Source organism: Sitodiplosis mosellana, unplaced genomic scaffold (assembly GCF_009176505.1).
Source record: "Sitodiplosis mosellana isolate CC-2019 unplaced genomic scaffold, AAFC_SMos_1.0 Smas_scaffold_5, whole genome shotgun sequence".
Taxonomy (NCBI): Eukaryota; Metazoa; Arthropoda; class Insecta; order Diptera; family Cecidomyiidae; genus Sitodiplosis; species Sitodiplosis mosellana.
In genome coordinates this window covers 2,499,881-2,518,507 of record NW_022595248.1, presented here as the reverse complement: position 1 = coordinate 2,518,507, position 18,627 = coordinate 2,499,881, and the positions used below count along the sequence as shown (strand labels likewise).

The 18,627-nt window shown below is 36.3% G+C and overlaps 1 protein-coding gene and 1 non-coding gene across 6 annotated transcripts; both read left to right on the top strand.

The window, feature by feature from the left end:
* The first annotated feature begins 2,676 nt into the window (after window positions 1-2,676).
* Window positions 2,677-17,568, top strand: LOC129566966 (WD repeat domain phosphoinositide-interacting protein 2). 5 transcript variants are annotated; one of them, XM_055443399.1, is made up of 6 exons: window positions 3,516-3,791; window positions 3,876-4,912; window positions 15,283-15,451; window positions 15,588-16,521; window positions 16,623-16,766; window positions 16,884-17,568. In XM_055443399.1, the coding sequence occupies exons 2-6, from the start codon at window positions 4,842-4,844 to the stop codon at window positions 16,982-16,984; spliced, it is 1,419 nt and encodes a 472-aa protein (XP_055299374.1). In that variant the 5' UTR covers window positions 3,516-3,791; window positions 3,876-4,841; the 3' UTR covers window positions 16,985-17,568. The 5 variants fall into 5 exon arrangements, with proteins under 5 accessions (XP_055299377.1, XP_055299375.1, XP_055299374.1 ...); XM_055443401.1 differs by having other exon boundaries at window positions 3,545-3,791; window positions 16,638-16,766; XM_055443402.1 differs by having other exon boundaries at window positions 2,677-4,912; window positions 16,638-16,766.
* LOC129567195 (U4 spliceosomal RNA) lies at window positions 14,647-14,786 on the top strand. Its single transcript, XR_008687832.1, has one exon. It is a non-coding gene; the product is annotated as a U4 spliceosomal RNA (small nuclear RNA).
* Window positions 17,569-18,627: the final 1,059 nt, after the last annotated feature.

Below are 18,627 nucleotides of genomic sequence, written 5' to 3'. Positions count from 1 at the left end.
GTGCGTTTGTATGGCTTGTCAGCAAGCAAAAGCGTTGAGGACACAAAACAAATCGGACGAAGAAAGAAGAGGCAAGAGAAAGAAAAAGAAAGAGAAAGAGCAAAGAGAAAAACCATAAAAACTATAAGAAACTGAAGCTGATTCGATTGATTTTTTTTCGGGATATAATATGTATACAAAATAGAGTGGATGAATAATCGCTGCTGCCTTGTTTACTTTAGGCCGCATACATGTGCTCGGACCTTTTCCTTCGACTCACTGATTTTTTCTCTTTCTGGTCGTCGTCATCGTCTTCGTGGCCGTCGTCGATGTCGATGAAATTCCAAAAAGGAACGCTGTTTAAACAGACATCAGTATGCACACAAACAGCAAAAAGCACACACCAACCAGACCAAGCCAGAGAGAGAGAGAGCGAGAAAAAAGGGCAATAACATGCGCCGTATGTCGCATCATATGACACTTATTTATTATCAGTGCCGAAAATGTTTGATCGAACAGAGTGATTTGCGAAATGGGTTAAGACATTATGAGCGATCGATGGTCATTGCATGGGAAAAACGTACATTTTCGGGACATTATGGAGCCCATTACGAAAGACAGAGACGAGGAGGCGAATAGAGAGAAAGAGAGAGAGACAGAGAGAACGGGACGAGACGAGTGTGAGTGAAAAATCGTCGTTGATCAATTAAAAACAATCGATTTTGTTTACATACTTCTGTGAGGCACTTAAAAGTCGCACATGTTTTGTTTACTAACCCTCTTCAGCTATCTCCAAATGTACACAAGATACAAGCTGCAATTCTTTTCCGATTTCTCCGCATTGTTTTTTTTTATCGGTTCATCGTTTTGCTTCCATCCAGCATGCCGTGTCCAAAGTGGCAATCTAACGCTTTGCAATGCCACACATACATACATATATCTGCCACAACAAATAGTTAACAACGAAAATGCAAATAAAACAACCGAAACAGACGCCAAAACACAAATTTTTCTACGCGTCCAAATACACAAGCTCTTACTCTGGACGATTTGCTCTCGATTTCGATCGTATTTCGTAGCGAAAAAAAAAAAATAAAATCAACTTGCAACCGATTGCACGACAACGACGACGATATCTGTATGTACTTTCGATACGATCCATCGTCATGTTGTACATACAACATACCAACGAAAAAAAAAAAAAACGGGGTATTTTTCACCGATGTAATGCTGTTGTAGATACACATCGCAAATATGTGAGCGTGTTCTGCTTTTAATGTAAAACCGAAAAAGTTTTTCTTGTTATGATAATAGTATCAAATTACATATCCATTATAATGGCACAAAGGCACATCACATCGAGAATGGAACGCACACAATTTATATCAGACGAAAACGCAAACGCTCTTTCACTCACTCACTCTCTCGCTTTGTTACTCGCTCTCGCCTGTCTCTCTCTCTCTCTCTATCAATGCCATAGAAAATCGAATCAAACTATTTGCTGCTGCCGTGAAATATATTTCACACAAGCACACACACAGGGAGACATAATAAATAAATTCGTTTTTCATCAAATGGCATTTTGTTTGTTTTCTCGTCATTCAGCTTTGAAAAGCGCGTTTCGACAACCGCAGCGACTGAATGAGTGAGAAACAAAGAATGGAAATGAAAAGCCGAGCGAGAGAGAGAGAAAGAACCTGAAAAAGAGCTACGATCCGTTGCTCATTTGCCAGTGAGCTAGAGAGAATGGTGGCATTCATCGTGTGTCGTCGCTTTTTTGTATGCAATTGATTGTAAATCGTAATAACAATTATCATAAAAATATATAAAACTATGAAATAACACACAAATAAAAATAAATAACCAAAATTTATGGAAGAAATTTGATTCGATTTTCGTTGTGTGTCTCTCACCATTTTTTTTTTTATGGATATGATGATTTGTTGATCAAAACGCCGAAACGAACCAAACTAATGGAAAAATCGTCGTGTGCTTTATGCGCTTATGTTTTGAACTTGAATTTTGACACACGCATACGAAAGACTGTATTGAATATCCATTCGCCTACGCCGACAGCAATTGCTGTTCTAAGAATAAAAAGAAGAAAAGGAAGAAAAAAACGTACACACACCCTGCTTCTTCATTTTTGCTGAAGATGTTCAATTTTCTATCTTCCACTTGTTCTCGCCTCAGACATAATTGCAAATGTGAAATTTGATACGGAAAATTCTGATTAGACAGACAACGGTTCCATTTCATGTGCATACCGCGGCGCCATCTATTGCCAATTGAACCGAATGAAACGGGTGCGTTGAATGGTTTGCAGCTGTGCACGAAACCTTGTAGATGAAACCGAGTGGTTCAAGTTTCAAAAGGTCGACGAAAAGTGGTTTTCGAGTCGAAACAATTTCGACAAAGGTAATGAATACTCTATTACGGTGATGAATACTTTATGAGTATTTTGGGCAATAAAATTCACACGGCGCTAAGAAAAGGTGTTGCGAAAAAAGCACATTCAATGACACTAACACCATCATAGTTTGCAACGAATTGTTGTAAATAAAACCAGCGAATGAAACAAAGTACCCAATTAACGGACAATGTTACACCAATCGATGCAAAATAACCTTTGACCTATTGAATGGTATTTAATGTGACCTATTTATTGAATTGACTCGTTCGCTTACAACATAAAACGAATTGCCTAATGCATATTTATTAATGGGCAATTGAATCAGTCGGAGGAGCCATTGAAGTGCAATAAATTTAGAACATTTTATTATCATGTTAAGTGTGGGGCAATGGTTGTAAATTCAAATTTTCCGTCGTTGTTTATGGTCGATGCCAGTCGATTCCAGTTCATACGTGCAAAAATAAATATTTATTAATGAAACAATAGCGCACATATCCGATCCATTACATCAATTAAGTGCGAATAAATTGTTGCTTTTTTGTGCGCTGGTTTGTGTGCTTCAAACTTGTCGAACTTGTGTTCTATGTTCTAGTTTCGATTCGTTGTCTAATACTATCGTCGATTCGATCGTGGCCAAAATGTTGGAGCGAGACAAATGCAACATAGTCAAACGAACAAATACACACAGTCACACATTTGATTCAAATAGATTCGAAATAAACAAAGACAGTCAGTATGATAGGATACAAGGCAGTCAGTTGCACACATTCAAACGATGTGTATATGCTACACCCAACATGCGCAGTAGATAATGTCTCGTTTACATCATCACTGAACATTATGAAGTTTATCGTTTGAACAAACTTTTCGCAAACTGTGCAAAGTTTACATCATCTAATGAGCCCAATTAAAATATGTGTGTTAAACGGAAACTACTTCAATGTGGCTGTGACAATATTTAAAAAAAATGTTATTTGCTTAAACATAACAAAACACAAGATCATCTGAATGAGTCTTAATTCCTTGTGTAAATGCGAAGCGAATCAATGAAGCTGTTGTTTATTCGGTTGAAACACGCGCACTCACACACACGCATGAATCGTTGATGTTTTTCGATCAGCTGGAATTGTATTTATATACTGAGTGTGTGCATGAGAGACCATTGAACAAAAAGCCATAAGAGAAAGAAAGGAAGAAAACAACCGTCTATCATTCGCCACACTGATGAAGAGAGCAGAAGCTGCTGTTTTGAAGCAAACGAGTAAAAAAGCAGAAAAAAACGCGACAACAACAACAACAACGACAACAACAGCCACAGTCATACACAACAGTGAAAAAAACCACAAATCACACAACTCCAGTACAGTAATACAGTAAAAGCGTCCGAAGTGTAAACAACGTACTATTTTTTTTTCATTTCCAATTGATTATTTCCAATTTCAAAGATCATTCTTTATTTCAAATTGTTTGTGAAAAATTGCAGTTTGTGCCCCGTTCGAATACTGAGCCGAGGTGATTTACACGTAAAACAATTTCATTGGGTTTTTTTTTGTTGTTGTTCTTCGTTTCGATCAAAAAGTGGTCGATTTTCATCGCTTCAGTGGGTCATTGTTTACATCACATCTGAGGCAAACCATAGAGAAAGGAATATCCTCGCGGAAGTTTGAACGATCTGAACGCAGAAATTTGATTTGAATTTCTGTATTTTTCTACGTCAAATCAAGTTTATCACTGGAAAAAAGGAACATTTTTCATTTATTTGTGTAAATCGATATCAGCTGAAGTGAGACGGATTTATATTGTAGTGTAAAAATCAAATATAAGGAATTCAACGCCATTTAAACAACTAATAAAAATATCAGCGCGATTGAACACTCTTTTTTACATAGAGAAAAAAAAAACAAACATAAAGTTTAATTACTTGTGGCAACGAACCATTGAATTCGGAAGAGAAATACACACACTCACAACAACAACAACAACAAAACATCTGCAAGCGGACAAAACAGACGAAAAAAAGCATATTGAGGCGAAATCGAAAAAAAAGCGCATAAAAACCAACATCCAACTGCAAGTGTAAAGAGGAACGTAAAGTGATTATTTACGTTTGACTTCGAATCGAAGACAGAGAGAAAGAGAGAGAGAGAGAAAACGAAATCATATGCGTTTGTAAAACTCTCTGGTGCATTCAGCCAAACGGACGAGAAGAGCGCGAACAGAAGAAAAAAAAATAACATACAAACACATTACATAAATCAGCGAAAAAAAGAGACTCAGCACGAAATCGGTTGTAGAGTATCCGTAAGCGTGTGTGGTGGCTGATTCTCTTTAATTTTTCTTGCTGGTGTGGTTCGTGCGCGCGTCAGAGGTGAAAACATACAGAATTCATTTTTCTGTTATTCCAATATAAATAAACCCAAACGGAACGACCCCCGACGATCTATTTTAAATGTGTGAATCAACTGAAAAGTGTTTGGAACAAAATGATGGCTTTTCTATAAACTTTAATCAGGATTATTCGTAAGTAGATACTTTTTTTTCCCTTGGTGTTGGTGTTGTATGTAGTTGCTGTTTTTCATAATTTCATATTTTGAAGAAAGAAAAAATCTCGTTTTGTTCAAGCCCAAATTCCAAGCATATTTATTTTCGTCTCGATCGCATATATCGATTTTAATTATCCAAGAAAAATGTGCAATTTCATGTGAAAAATGATACTTTCGCCGAAAATAAAAAAAAACATACTGCTCGACCAATTCGTTAGTGTTTATGTCTGATTTCAATCATAAATAATTTGTGTGTATGTTATTTTCATTATTTGTTCTTTTGAACCAACGAATTAACGAAGCTCCAAAGTTATTAACAACGATTTCGGTATAAAATTGTTGTTTTTTTTCCGTCGTCGTTCTTTGTTCTTGACATTGTTTAAGTGCATTGCTATAATATATCATTCGAATGCAAGCAATTTATAATTTCATTTGTGCTGACAAATTTTACAGAAACAACAATCTTTGTCTGAATAACATACACACACTATACGTGCACTAATCCAATCAGAAGATTTTATCTGTGTCTCTTCAACGTTCGTTCTGTCTTCCCTTTGCGAATCCAATAATCATTCTCCCATCGGTGTGTTTATCTGCAGCTGGTTTTTTTGTCGTTGCAAAATCGCAGCAGCCAAGTGTTTTTACGACTTTGGAGAGGAGAACAGAGAGAGAAAAAAAACCACACACTCAGCTCTTTTCAACTGGTATCCTTTATCTGACGATGTTTATTCATTCTCACATCTTACGTGCACACGCGCGTCCGATTTCAATGCAAACTAGTCTGTATATTATTATGATATGCTTTTTTTTCTCACTTTGAAGACCTCTATTTGCACGACACATAAACGATAACAAATAATATACGCAGAAACGATCATAGGAAAGCGCAAAATACGCGCCAAATTCATGAGCCCATGGAATAATTAACAATCGACTCCACAACACAGCACAATACACAGCTGTTGTACAAACGTGCGATCAATTCACATATTATACACACATTAATATTCATGATTCATGAGTGGGCGATACCATACAATTCATATGTACTTCACTCACTCGCTCGATCTCGCTCTCTCGTTCTGCTTTAGATACATTGTGTGTAGCTCGTAAAATCGTGTGTATTTCGTTCATTGTGTTATGGGTTAATGTGATTGGATTTGATGTTATTTTTTTTATTTCTGACATCTGAGTATGACCCATATTTCGAAAACGAGCACTCACTCGAGTATTGTTTTTGTACCAATCTCGCTGACTTGGGACACGCGTTAATGGCCGTTCTTTTTTATCTAATGCGTTGAACAAAAACGTTTTATCTAGTATTTTGAACGAAAGCGTCGGTTTTATGTCGAAAAAAATCGAGTTGTTGTTTTTTTTCCAGCAAAATCGCGGTTTTTCAAACAAAATCCCGAAAATCGCGGTTTGAACCAAGTTTTGCTTTTTTCGGTTGAACAAAGCCGCAGTTTGCTAAAAAGGGCGTTTGTAAAGTGGTTTGAAACCAAAAAAGAACTTAAAGCCTTTTTATGATTAACAAAATTCATGCTCATTATTTCAACGTCTTTGTTTTTGAAGAGTTTTAATTTCGCTCTTGAAGGCAGAAAGAAAAATGTAAACAATTGCGGGTTAAAGACCAAGATTCAGGTCAAAGCGAAACCAATTGAATTAAAGCAAAAATCAAATTGAACTACCAAAAATCCAAAATCAAAGCAAAAAACTGAAATTTCAATAACGCAAATTCAAATCACACAAAAAAAAATGCCATGACAATTGAATAAGAAATGAAGTGAGGCCGAGGAAGTGAATTAGTAAGAAGGAAGCATTGAGCACTTTACTCAAGATTAATGGCTGGAAACATTAAGAAATCCAAAATGAAAAAAAAAACCTCAACGATATCATTGAAATGTCTTAATGAGATTTCGCACGTTGAAATGTTGGTTCGTTATAAATGCGGACATTGAAAATTGACGCCATGAAGACGGAGCTACTTCGGCCAATCACCACTAAAAATAACACGCCTAATCTTATGACTGCCTAATTATTCAAAACATGATAAATCATTAAAAAAATACGAAATAATATGTTTACGACGGCGTAGTGGAAGAAGCATAGCTTTGACTATTGCCACTAGACGATAGCTTGTTATCCATGCGACACCTGTTCGATGAAAAACTAGCAGCAAACAACACACTAATATGCGTTCAATCTATTCGTCACATATAGAGTTCGGGCATTGGTTTTGTGTGCATGTATTGCACCAAGGTTAGATTAGATTCATAATACTGAATGCGTTAAGGTTGAAATGATGAATGTATGCAATACAAATGATATTCGATTTCAACTTCTTTGTTTCCAACCAGTCAGAATCTATTGTAATAGATTCAAAGAGGGAGAGAGAGAGACAGAAACGAGTTCCATTGTCATCGAAACTAAAAATACAATTTCGAAATTGCTGCTACATTTGAATTGGATTGATCACGAAACATAACATCCTTATCATATACGGGCATCATATAAAGCATTGTGTCATTTTATCAAAAATGGAAAACCAATTTTTGTTTCTTCGTTTTGTCATTCAAATAGAATTGAGATCAATTTCCGTGTTCTTTGTTTTTGTGCGGCACACAAAATCGACAGCAATCAAATGACTTGGGTTTGGCCTATAATCGGTTTTACGATTGATTTTCGTTTATTTACACACATAATCGCCATTCCAATTAAAATATTATCAGGAGACAGACAACAATTCAAACATAAAATTCAATCCGAAACGAACGGTCTGCTTATCAGGTACGACCAATGTTTTATCAACTTCGACGTTTGTTCGACTATAAGGGCATTCCTTTTCATTTTTGTTCCTTCTGTTCAAACAAAAGGCGGAATATACGTTATGATAGAATAATGTATGATAGATAAGAAGTTATTTAAATAAATCCATATTAACCGGTTCGTATATCATCAAAATACACAATTAATTTTTTTTATGTCTGTGTTTGGCAAAAGATATGCAAAGGTATGTTAAGGCAGCACCGATAAAAACAATAACAACAACAACCACGACAAAAAACCCGTTGTTTTTTCAACAGATTTCACGATATATATAACCATGGTGCGTGTTTTGTTTTAGTTAGCGGCGATCGTCACGCATGATTTACTTTCTGAAAATTGGCTTGGCGTGGCTTAACCATGATTAATTTTTAATTATACTATTTTATGATGTGTTTTCTTGTCTTTTCGTTTCGTACAAATATTGATTCGAATTTTTGTTTTAATGTGGTGTGCACGCCTTTTGTGTCAATCACAAGTTGCAATGCCAAACATATCTATTGTGAACCGGTCATTCACCTCGTACCACACTAAAACAAAGTCGCATTCATTTGCGCTGCATTTTTCGATGAAATGATTTAGAATATCGGGTGTAATTTGCGCAACGGGTTTATTTTCGGAAGAAAAAAATTATATTAAAAGACAATAAGCGCAGAAAATACACATACGTTTGGCTCTTGGCCGTTCGATAATAATTTATAGAGTCGGAATTTAATTTGGATCTTGATTAATTACATCGAATGATTTATAACAACTGTCAGATCTTTAGTCTAATTCAATTCTGAATCTTGTTCATGCGCTAGTCTATTTTTACTCGATTTAATTTCATTTGCAGTTGTAAATCGTAATCCGTCGTCAGATCTTTCGAGCAAAAATCCTAATTGTCTGAATATACATTACAATTTGCTCGTTTTTTTTTCTTTCTTACAAAAAACGATATATAATTGGAAACAAAAACGTTTTAACTTTGTGTTGAAATAAAGTCGACAACAATATCAGCGACAATGTCGACGACGACGACGACGACGCTGCGACTGATCAGCCGATTGTGAAACAGACTGAAATAGTAGGTTTGTCATCGAGTAAACAAATCACATGTGAATTGAAATGGGTGTGAACGGTGCAGAGCGCACACACCGAGCACAGTCACACGCTAGATGTGTATCATGGCATTGAGACTGAATGCTGAACTAGGCAATTTTCAACCCTTGTTAATCATTGAAAGTTTCTCTCTGTCTCACCTTCTTTCTCCCTCGCTCTCTACCTCCCTCCCTCCCTCTCTCTGATCGCCGTCTCGAAACTAATTCAAAAGTACATTGTAACTTTAATTATTTCGAACGTACTAAAAATATAATATGCATTTGTCGTGACATTGCATAACGTTTGCAACTTTTCTTGCCAATACGAAAATCCTAGGGGAATATCACGCAATTTTTATTCGCAAAACTTATTTCTATCTCATTTATTTCATTAAAATCTAATGAAATCTAAGCTATTTCAAATATTTCGCAAAATCTGTATTATTCACTCATATTCACCATGTGCTGACGTCATTACCGCTTCAAAAATTCTGGAAGTGGGTTTTGGTGGATCCTCAGGATCGTTTAGTACTGCTCCCGCTTCTGGAAGTGGATCCTCAGGATGGGCCAGGGCATTGTCAAACCAAGTCTGGTCCATCCTGAAGATCCACCAAAACCCACTTCCAGAATCGGGAGCAGTTCTGAACGATCCTGAGGATCCGCCAAAACCCACTTCCAGCATTAAAATATCTGCAAAAATCGACCAAAATGAAAAAAATCTCAGATATCTCGCATAATGTAATATAATTGGAATTAATTTTTAGAAAATGCAAAAATCAATAGAAATTCAATAGAATTTTTTGCGTGATATTCCCCTAGCGAAAATCGACACGAACGTGCTTCTAATCGTGAACACATTGGAACTTTGGACGCAAAACATTCAGAAATGTACAAAGTATCAACAATAAAATAGATATTGTTGCTCCGAATTGAAAGTTTTTTGTCAAGTGCACGTGTGTCATTTCGCTGTTGTTTTGTTTACTTCGGGAAAGGTGAGACAAAGTGAAAATTCGAGCATTGATAACAGCAACACAATTTAAGGTCAAGACAACAACAGAAGATTCCATACAAAAAGTGGAAAAATTTCCAATTCAAGCAGCAGTCGAATAAAGTGCAAAAAAATAACGGCCAAAATCTCTGCTCTTTCGTGTTGTTTATCATGACATTTGCTTTTGTCGGTGATGACATCACACTAAACACGGAACAAAGTCGATGCGCTGACGTTTTATTTATGTCACACTTAATGTTTTCATTTTTCTATATCATCGATTAGACGACGTTTACGCAGCAAATTTTGTTTACAAACACGGACTTCCAAGTAGGATCGGCTGATTTGTCATGAGACATATAGAAAGTGACCATATATTGCACAAAAAAATGAAAACAAAGAAAACACACACACACACATTTCTAATCGTAGAAACATGCACTCTCGCTCGGCTACTCGAATTACGACAATTGCTCGCGATAAACATTTTCCAATAAATTCCATGTGATTTGTGTTTGTTTTCACATTTGCTATTTGCTGTTGAAAGAAGACAAAAAGTAAACAAACGGCAGCAACGGCTATGTGGCGAGAGAGACAAAGAGGAAGAAAGAGAAATGCAAATTTGTGTAATAATATTGGATGATTGGTGAAGCGGTAATGTGCGCCAATTGTGATCGTGCCACCAGCCACAATCATTGCATATATTTTGCTGTTGTTGGTTTCGAAATCGAGCGCAATATCGCATCGCAAACTGAGAAAGTCATGCACACTGAATCGAACGCGAATGAGTTGGAACCGAGGAAGAGCGAGACAGAAGAATGCGAGAAAGAGTGCGAGAGAGACAAAAATTGACACCGCACCGTAATATCAATATGGAAATGTATGTCGAATCGCATTGCATTCAAATCCATGGCATACAAAACTATAGACAGTGGAGTAATAATGAACGAAAAAAAAACCAACGCCGAGTGTTTGCAAGTTTGCAATGGAATGGAAAATGATATGGCACGATGTTGAAAATTCCAACCAACGCGATAAGTCAATACGTTATCATTAAAGAAGACTTTGAAATAGTCGTTTTTTTCGCTCTTCAGACATTTTCGATTTCAGAGCTTAAGTAGCTCTTAGTAGCTGGAGTGTGTGTGTATGTTGTTTGCATGACTAATTAAATTCCATCACTGAATTCCATCACTGCTTTTTTCGTCTCTCTCTCTCTCTCTCTCTCTCTCTCTCTTATATTTCGTGAAGCACGTGAACGTCAATCGTCGCAATAAACTGCGTGCCGTTTGTTCTGTGTGTTACTGTTTCGCTTTGTAATTTGCTTGTTGTTTCTTCTCTCTCTTGTTCTCTTTGTCTATGTTTATCTCTCTCATGCTCGCATTCTGTTGCTAATTGTTTCTCACTTGCTATCGTCCTCTTTCTCTCTCTCTTTCTCTCTCTCTCCATCTCCTATTCTCTGTTCCTCCGTTCAAAAACAAAATGTACTCCCATTGAATTCGCACAGCGTTCAATATAAAACGTGTGTTTGATAAGCCATTTAGAGTTTTATCGGTGTAAACGATCAAACGATCAACTTGATTATGTTTTCGTTGCTGATTCACGTAGAATGGTGCTAAATCAGATTTTTACCTGGCCCAAAACATTACAATTCGATCGAAACCATGTTCAAATTCAGGTGACACACGATGTTTGCAAAATATTATTTATTGTGACACGCAAACAAAACCCAAAACAACAACAACAAAAAAAAAAACAAGAGAACAGAACCTGTTCGCTCAAACGGCAACAAAAAAGTCGGATTCAACGTAACGGAGTTCAAGGGAATAATACCAAGCGCATAATTATATACAATCTTCGTCTATGTCAATCAATTTCATATCATACTGTGTGAGTACATGAGAAAATTCTAGAACAAGCTATTATATGCTGAAACGAAAAGCAACATACACTTGAACACGTTCAAGGCCATCGCATTCACAAACACACACACACACACAATGCATGCGCTATATATTTTCAATTCGAGCGAAATACCGAGCCGCAATTTAATTTGACCAACTGCAAGGCAGTTGAAGCAACAAACAACATTAGAAAATGACTTTAGTTTTTTTTTTGTTCTTGAAGTCTCCTCCTTTTTTGTTCATTACAACTATTCTAAATTCGGAGTACACTTCGGAATTTTGCGGCTGGTTGAAAATTTTCCGCATTGCCGAAATAAGTGGAAAAGTTTTTTTTTGCTTGCAAATCAAATCAACAGATTAATTAATAGCAACTGTGCGCCCGCGCTCACAACGAAACAAATCCAACCTTGACGGATGAATTATAATGTGGTTTTTGTTATGCCAATGTCAATGTCAAATGCTATATCCAGATGAGATAACGTTTTTACACTATCAATTACTCAGTCGCTCAGCTGATAGTTTGCTTATCACATCATTGCTTCCTTTCTGGCACAATATTTGTTGTTGCTGTTGTTGCTGCTTTAATGTCTTTGTCTAAATATGGACTTGGCTGTCGATGACGATGATGATTCGACACAAAACCTAATGGATTTAATTCGATTATGAATTCATTTGTTATGCATATGCTAAATAAAATAACTGGTTCTTCTGTTAAGAATGAGATTTATTGGTGATGCGCCCAATGATGTCATGTTTTTGTGTCAAATTTATGCCCATTCCAAAGTTCATCCCAAAACAATTATGACGTCAATTAGAGGGTATTTTAAACACACTTCTTGTTTACATTTCATTAATTGCCCGTATAAAATTGGTTGGAAAATTCATCGCCCAAGCTGATTTTAGATTGTCGTCAATGGTATCATTTTCTTAGCCCAGAGTCTTGGGCCCCAGACAATATATAGTCACATTCGATTCGCTCTTTATCTCTCTTTCTCTCTCTGTGTATGTTTGGGTGGTTTCAATTTGTATAACCGGACTATTTTTAAATGTTAACTCCAACTCAATTTATTGCCATGTTTAGGAGGTGACAAATACTAATGACATACAAACGATGCAGTCAGATGCATGCTCACGGATAACATCTCCAGTGAAAGAGAGAGGAAAAACCGAACAGAACGAAGGAAGCACAACGAGAAAAAACATTCCGTTGATTTGTTGAAATGATGTCACAACTTGAAATCTGGTGTGTGTCTAAACACATAAAAAAGAGATTCACGGTCACATCAACACATAGTCTCTAACAATCGCGGGTATTATTTGTTTTTTTTTAATCTCCCGTTTGAAAAAAAAACAGCTCGTCCGTTCTTTATGTGTGTCACTCTGTGCCTTATGTTTTTGAGGGGCAAAAACATGAGGAATCGCTTTTTTCGTTCTTCTTTTCCAAATGATTGAATCTGTGTTTCTCTGAAATTTTTTTTTGTTTGATAAATAAAAAACATCAGCAAAGTTAATAGGCCCTAAATTCCGTTAAATACCGAAAACCATGTTAAATTTTCTATTTTCGAAATTCTCACGAGCAACAATTTATTGGAATCATTGAATATGTCAAAATAACGAGATTTGTTTGTTTATATAACATGATGCTCTTTTTTTCATCGCCTTTTTGTTTTGAATTTTATTCCATTTTTTATGTCGATGAATTTATCGCTGGTGTGTTTGTTCCCAAGTTTAATTACGGATTCAAATGCGATTGTTTAAAGTATCTCGGCAATTTAATTATAAAATGAATAGATAGAAGGGGGCATATTGAATGTTAAATAGGTACTTTGGCTACGTTGATGATATTTTATTGCGTTCAACATTTATGTTATTTCAAGTTTTGTGAAGCTGCGACTTGCGTCATTCGACGGAATGCATTCTTTTGTTTGATTTTGCTCTAATAATCAAGGAATAGTCGCACCTTCAAAGACAATCGCCATCTTCAAAGAATGCAGTTCTTATCACTCATAATCTTTAAAAAAAGAATGCAGTTCATATCAAAGTCTCATGCTCTCGTTTCACGTGGTGCTATTACTTCGATTGCTTTATTTTGTTTTAATATGGCCGTCTCTAATCAGTTAATTACTCTGTGGTATTTTTTTTTATAGATTCTAGTCTCACATTCATAACAATTGTTATCAATAATAACCGTCAAGTCACGATTGATTATATTATTGGTTTTTTCGGTGTGTATTTTCTAAATTATCAACGAACTAATATTGACGGAATTTCAACATCAAAACTATAAAAAGGTCATGTTTTGTCTCGTGACCGAAAAAGGGCAGGTTTCAGCGTTTCTTTGTCATTTTTAAGTTGCTTTGTAATGCTTAAGTAAATCAAAATCAATATCAAAACTGCACCCGAATCGAAATCGAACATTGTGCAATTACTGACTCTATATCAAAACGATTAATATTTATATTAATCTCCATGTTATCGGCAGAAGAAAACAAAAACTAGATGCTGCTCTGAATAAAACAAGCAATAAAATCAAAGCGAAAACAAGTCGAAACAGAAGAAAAAAAAAACGAAACAAGTATGAATAATTGCAATAAATATTGACGTATATTCACATGAACAAAATTGCAACAATCGATTTTATTCCAAGTTCGATCCAAAACAAAAACACGACCAACAAACGTCATACAACAGCTGAACTCTCTGTATAGCAAACGTGTGCGCGAAACAAAGAACACTCCAAAATCCATACGATGAACGTAGTTCACAGCATAGCACACAGCTCTCACTTGCACGCTTACTCACAGTCGAACATTTTTCATTTTGCTTCGTTCATTTTTTTTTCATTTCGGCCGACTTATAATTCGCTGACGCAACGTATGACCGTTGCTTTGGTATATTCGATGCAGTGCGGTGTATCGTCAGCTTTGCGCAGAGGCGATATCGTAAACAATGAGGTTCTACCGAGTTGCGATTATTGCTAGTTGAAAACTTTAACCAATACCCCGCCATGACGACGTGAAAAACCGTCGGCTACGGCAATTTTTGAAAGTTCGAAAGAACTTATTAGTCCACACCACACAGAAAGAAGAAACAAATTGAAAAAAAAAATGGAACGAAATGTCTATTTTGTATCATCTGACGAGTGTTGAAGCAAAAAGTCGAAGCAGCGGTCAACAGCTGTTAGCTCATACGTTTGCAGTACGTTTGCCTGTGTACGCGCAATGAGCTTCACAGTGGAAGGTGAACGACTTTCAATGCCATGATTTACAACGGATTCTTAATCTGAAGTTTTGTTGATTTCCATATTTTTACACGTGGAATACGCATCACAATACACATTTCACTTGGATTTCATGCAGGTGTCAATGGCTTTGTTTTATTTTTGTCGGATTTTATCTTGACTTTTTTCGGTTTTTCTACGATTTTTTGGATTCTATTGAAGGAAGCATCGACTTTGTTTGAATTTCTTCTTACATTTAGTTTGAACTTTGCTCATTTCTTATGAATCGTCTTCTTTAATTCAATTTTTTCAACATTTTTTCTCTTTCAATTCCAGATCTTTGGCTGTGGTTGGTCAATTCGGTTTTCGGTTGTTTACAATAAACTCAGTTGAGCGCGTGGAAGAGATATTTTGCAGTAATAATGAAGATACGAAAATTGCAGAAAGGTTGTTCAGTAGCAGTTTGGTGGCAGTTGTCACCACGACTGAAGCGGATAAACTTAAGGTGAGGCGATACAAATCAGAACAGTTATTTCCTTTGAACATTTTTGGCAAAGAAAAAGTTTCCTTTGAAGTCAACCATCAACAATTTTCTGTGTAATTTAAATGAGAATCCATTTTCTTTCCCACCCCGAATTTAGATTTGGCATTTCAAAAAAGGCACCGAAATCTGTAACTATCGCTACCCAAGCGATATCCTATCGGTGAGATTGAATCGAAGCCGTTTGGTGGTGTGTTTGCGTGACAGTATTTATGTGCACAACATTCGTGATATGCGTTTGATGAACTCAATTCGGCACATTGCTCCCAATGATCATGGCCTATGCAGTTTATCGTTGATGTCACATCTCGCGTTCCCTGTGTCAAATGAATGTGGCGAATTGCAATTATACGATGCCGAAAATTTGCGTGTACGAATCAAGATCAAGGCTCATGATTCGCCATTGTCCGCATTCAATTTCTCGCCAAATGGACAACTTCTAGCAACGGCTTCGGAAAAAGGGACGGTGATACGTGTGTTTTGCGTAAAAAATGGGCAAAAAGTGCACGAATTCCGTCGTGGCATGAAACGATGTGTTCAAATAGCATCGTTGAATTTCAGCGGTTGTTCGAATTATCTGTGTGTTAGTTCGAATACCGAAACGGTGCATGTGTTCAAAATTGATTTGAAGCTAGTGGAAGAGGTGGAACGACAAAACTGTATCAATAACAATGACGAATCAAATGATGGTAGCAGCAGCGTTGATACGACATCAAGTGGTGATTCGGTGGAATTGAAATCGGACAGTAGCGGCAGCATCAGTAGCAATCGCTGGTCGATGGGTTTTATAACAAAGTATTTACCGAGCCCGGTGAGCGATGTACTCACACAAGATCGTGCATTCTCAAGTGTTCAACTCAACCAAGCTGGGCTGCGGTATCAATGTGCGATTGCCAAATTGGAAAAAGAATCCAAACTGTTGGCGGCATGCGAAGATGGATTCCTTTATGTGTACGATTTTAATGCGAGCAAAGGTGGCGATTGTAAATTGATACGAGCACACGACCTCCGCAGTCCACTTGACGGCATTACAGGTAAATTTTTACAAGATTTTGCACAATTTTTTTTGGTTTTTGTTTGTTTCTTCCGTTTGCACGCTTGTAGTTTTCAATTTATGTTTTTGTATTGAAACCAGATTTCGATTTTCCAGAGGTGAATCTGGACGAGAATAACTGTGATAGTAAGAGTCAATCGAAAACGCCGGAGAAAAAATCAATCACCGCATCGGTGGGCTCATATGCAAGTGTGCTGAAGGGGCGAGAGAAGAATAAAATGTCAGGTATGTTAACATTTAAACCGGTAAAACCATCCATTCTTCTCTATTCCAAATGTCAAATGTCTATTTCGCTTTTTTTCAATCTTCTAACCATTTTGTCCATTCTCTTTTTCTTTCTAGAATCAGACAAGCGTCGCGATTTATTCGAAGCCATTGAATATCCACCAAAAACTATGTTCGAAGAGGTTCAATTTCCACCTGTGACCGCTGTTCGCGAATGACGTCATCGACAACATTAAGAGCAGACGCACGCGCGCCGACCGACCTATCATTAGATCAATTCTATTCAGAAAAAAAAATGTATAAATTAGCATTGTAGTGTTCCCATTAAGTTATTTGTACTTTTCGTCCCTAAAAAAAAACACATAAATCAACACCAGCACACGCGCAATGCGCGCTGATCGATGTGGAAAATCAATTGACAACACGATTTATATAGTATGTTCGGATTTTATTTTCTTTTTTTTGTCGTCGTTTAATTTATTGTAAAAACAAAATCAGAAAAAAAAACAAAAAACAATATTTGAACAGCATTTCTCTCTAACTATCCTTTTAAAAGTTACAACAAAAAAATGTTCGGCTCAAAGAAGCATATATTCTTATAAACACCAGCAATTCGTTTCTACCTTTTTTCCTCTCTTTTTGCGCAATTCTAGAATATACTTCAAGGAATATTAGTAAAGACTTTGTTGCATTAGTATTAGCTACATGTTTATCTAAGTTTCGTTCGATTATACAAAAAAAATATTACTTTTTACTGTTCAATTTGACAATAAAAATGGAAATGATTACATGACTTCAGCAATTTATGATTTTGAATACATTTTTCGATCCCTCCATTCATTTTTCCGTCTCCTGAAATTTCCAACTCACCCAAAATTGATGTAAATGTAATAAATACTCACTTTAAAAATAGACACACACTGGCATGATTATTCTATTGTAAAACAAAAGCGATTATTCATTAGAACAAATACGACAGACAACTCATTTGTTTTAAATTGCAATCAAAGGCCATCCGGTCATAAGATATGTGTAATAAATGTTTACCTCATCTGTAGCATTTTTTCAGCATCTAGATCACCTTTCTTGTTTCTGTCTTGAGTACGATTAATGTCAGAGAAATCCATTTTCACAACAATTTGTATACGGGATGTTTTGTATGGAAATAAAACTTCTCTTGTGAAATCAATCAGCCAATTTCTATGACCACAAGATAAATGTAGCATTTTCATTCAGAAAATTAAGCAAATTTGCACCGAAACAGAATATTTGATCATTTTTGTAACACATGATTCAATTTCCATTGAAATAAGAAAGTACAGTTTGATAAGCATACAATCTAAAATAAATCAATCCAAATAAATGTCATTGGAATCACACCACAATTGTTCAAATATTTGAGGGAAAAAAACGTCGAAATAAATTGTAAATCAATTCAAAGTCAGCAGCAGTTTTGAATGAAGACGTGATTTTTTGCATCGTATCTCTGATGGTGTGTTTTTAGGCAATGGTACAGACAGTGTACGTCGAAGAGGACAATTCAATAAGCCAGAAGCAAAGGGTAAGTTTCATTTGAGTCGCTGCTGCGGATCGTTTACTCGAGCCATCGACAATGGTTTGCTTGTGCTACTGACAATGGTCTAGTAGACCATTGGTCTGCTCGAGACATTGTTGCACATTGAGGTGATACATTGCAGTTGTAAACCGTCTTAAGAGGGTAGGAAGTTGACGAGACAGCGATGTTTTGAATAAAACTCTCTGCTTTGAATGAAATTTTCTGCATTGAGTAGCATCCGCGGTGTTCGTTTGCATATACGCAATTTCCCAAAAAAATTCAGTGGAAAAATCTCTTGCAAAATGC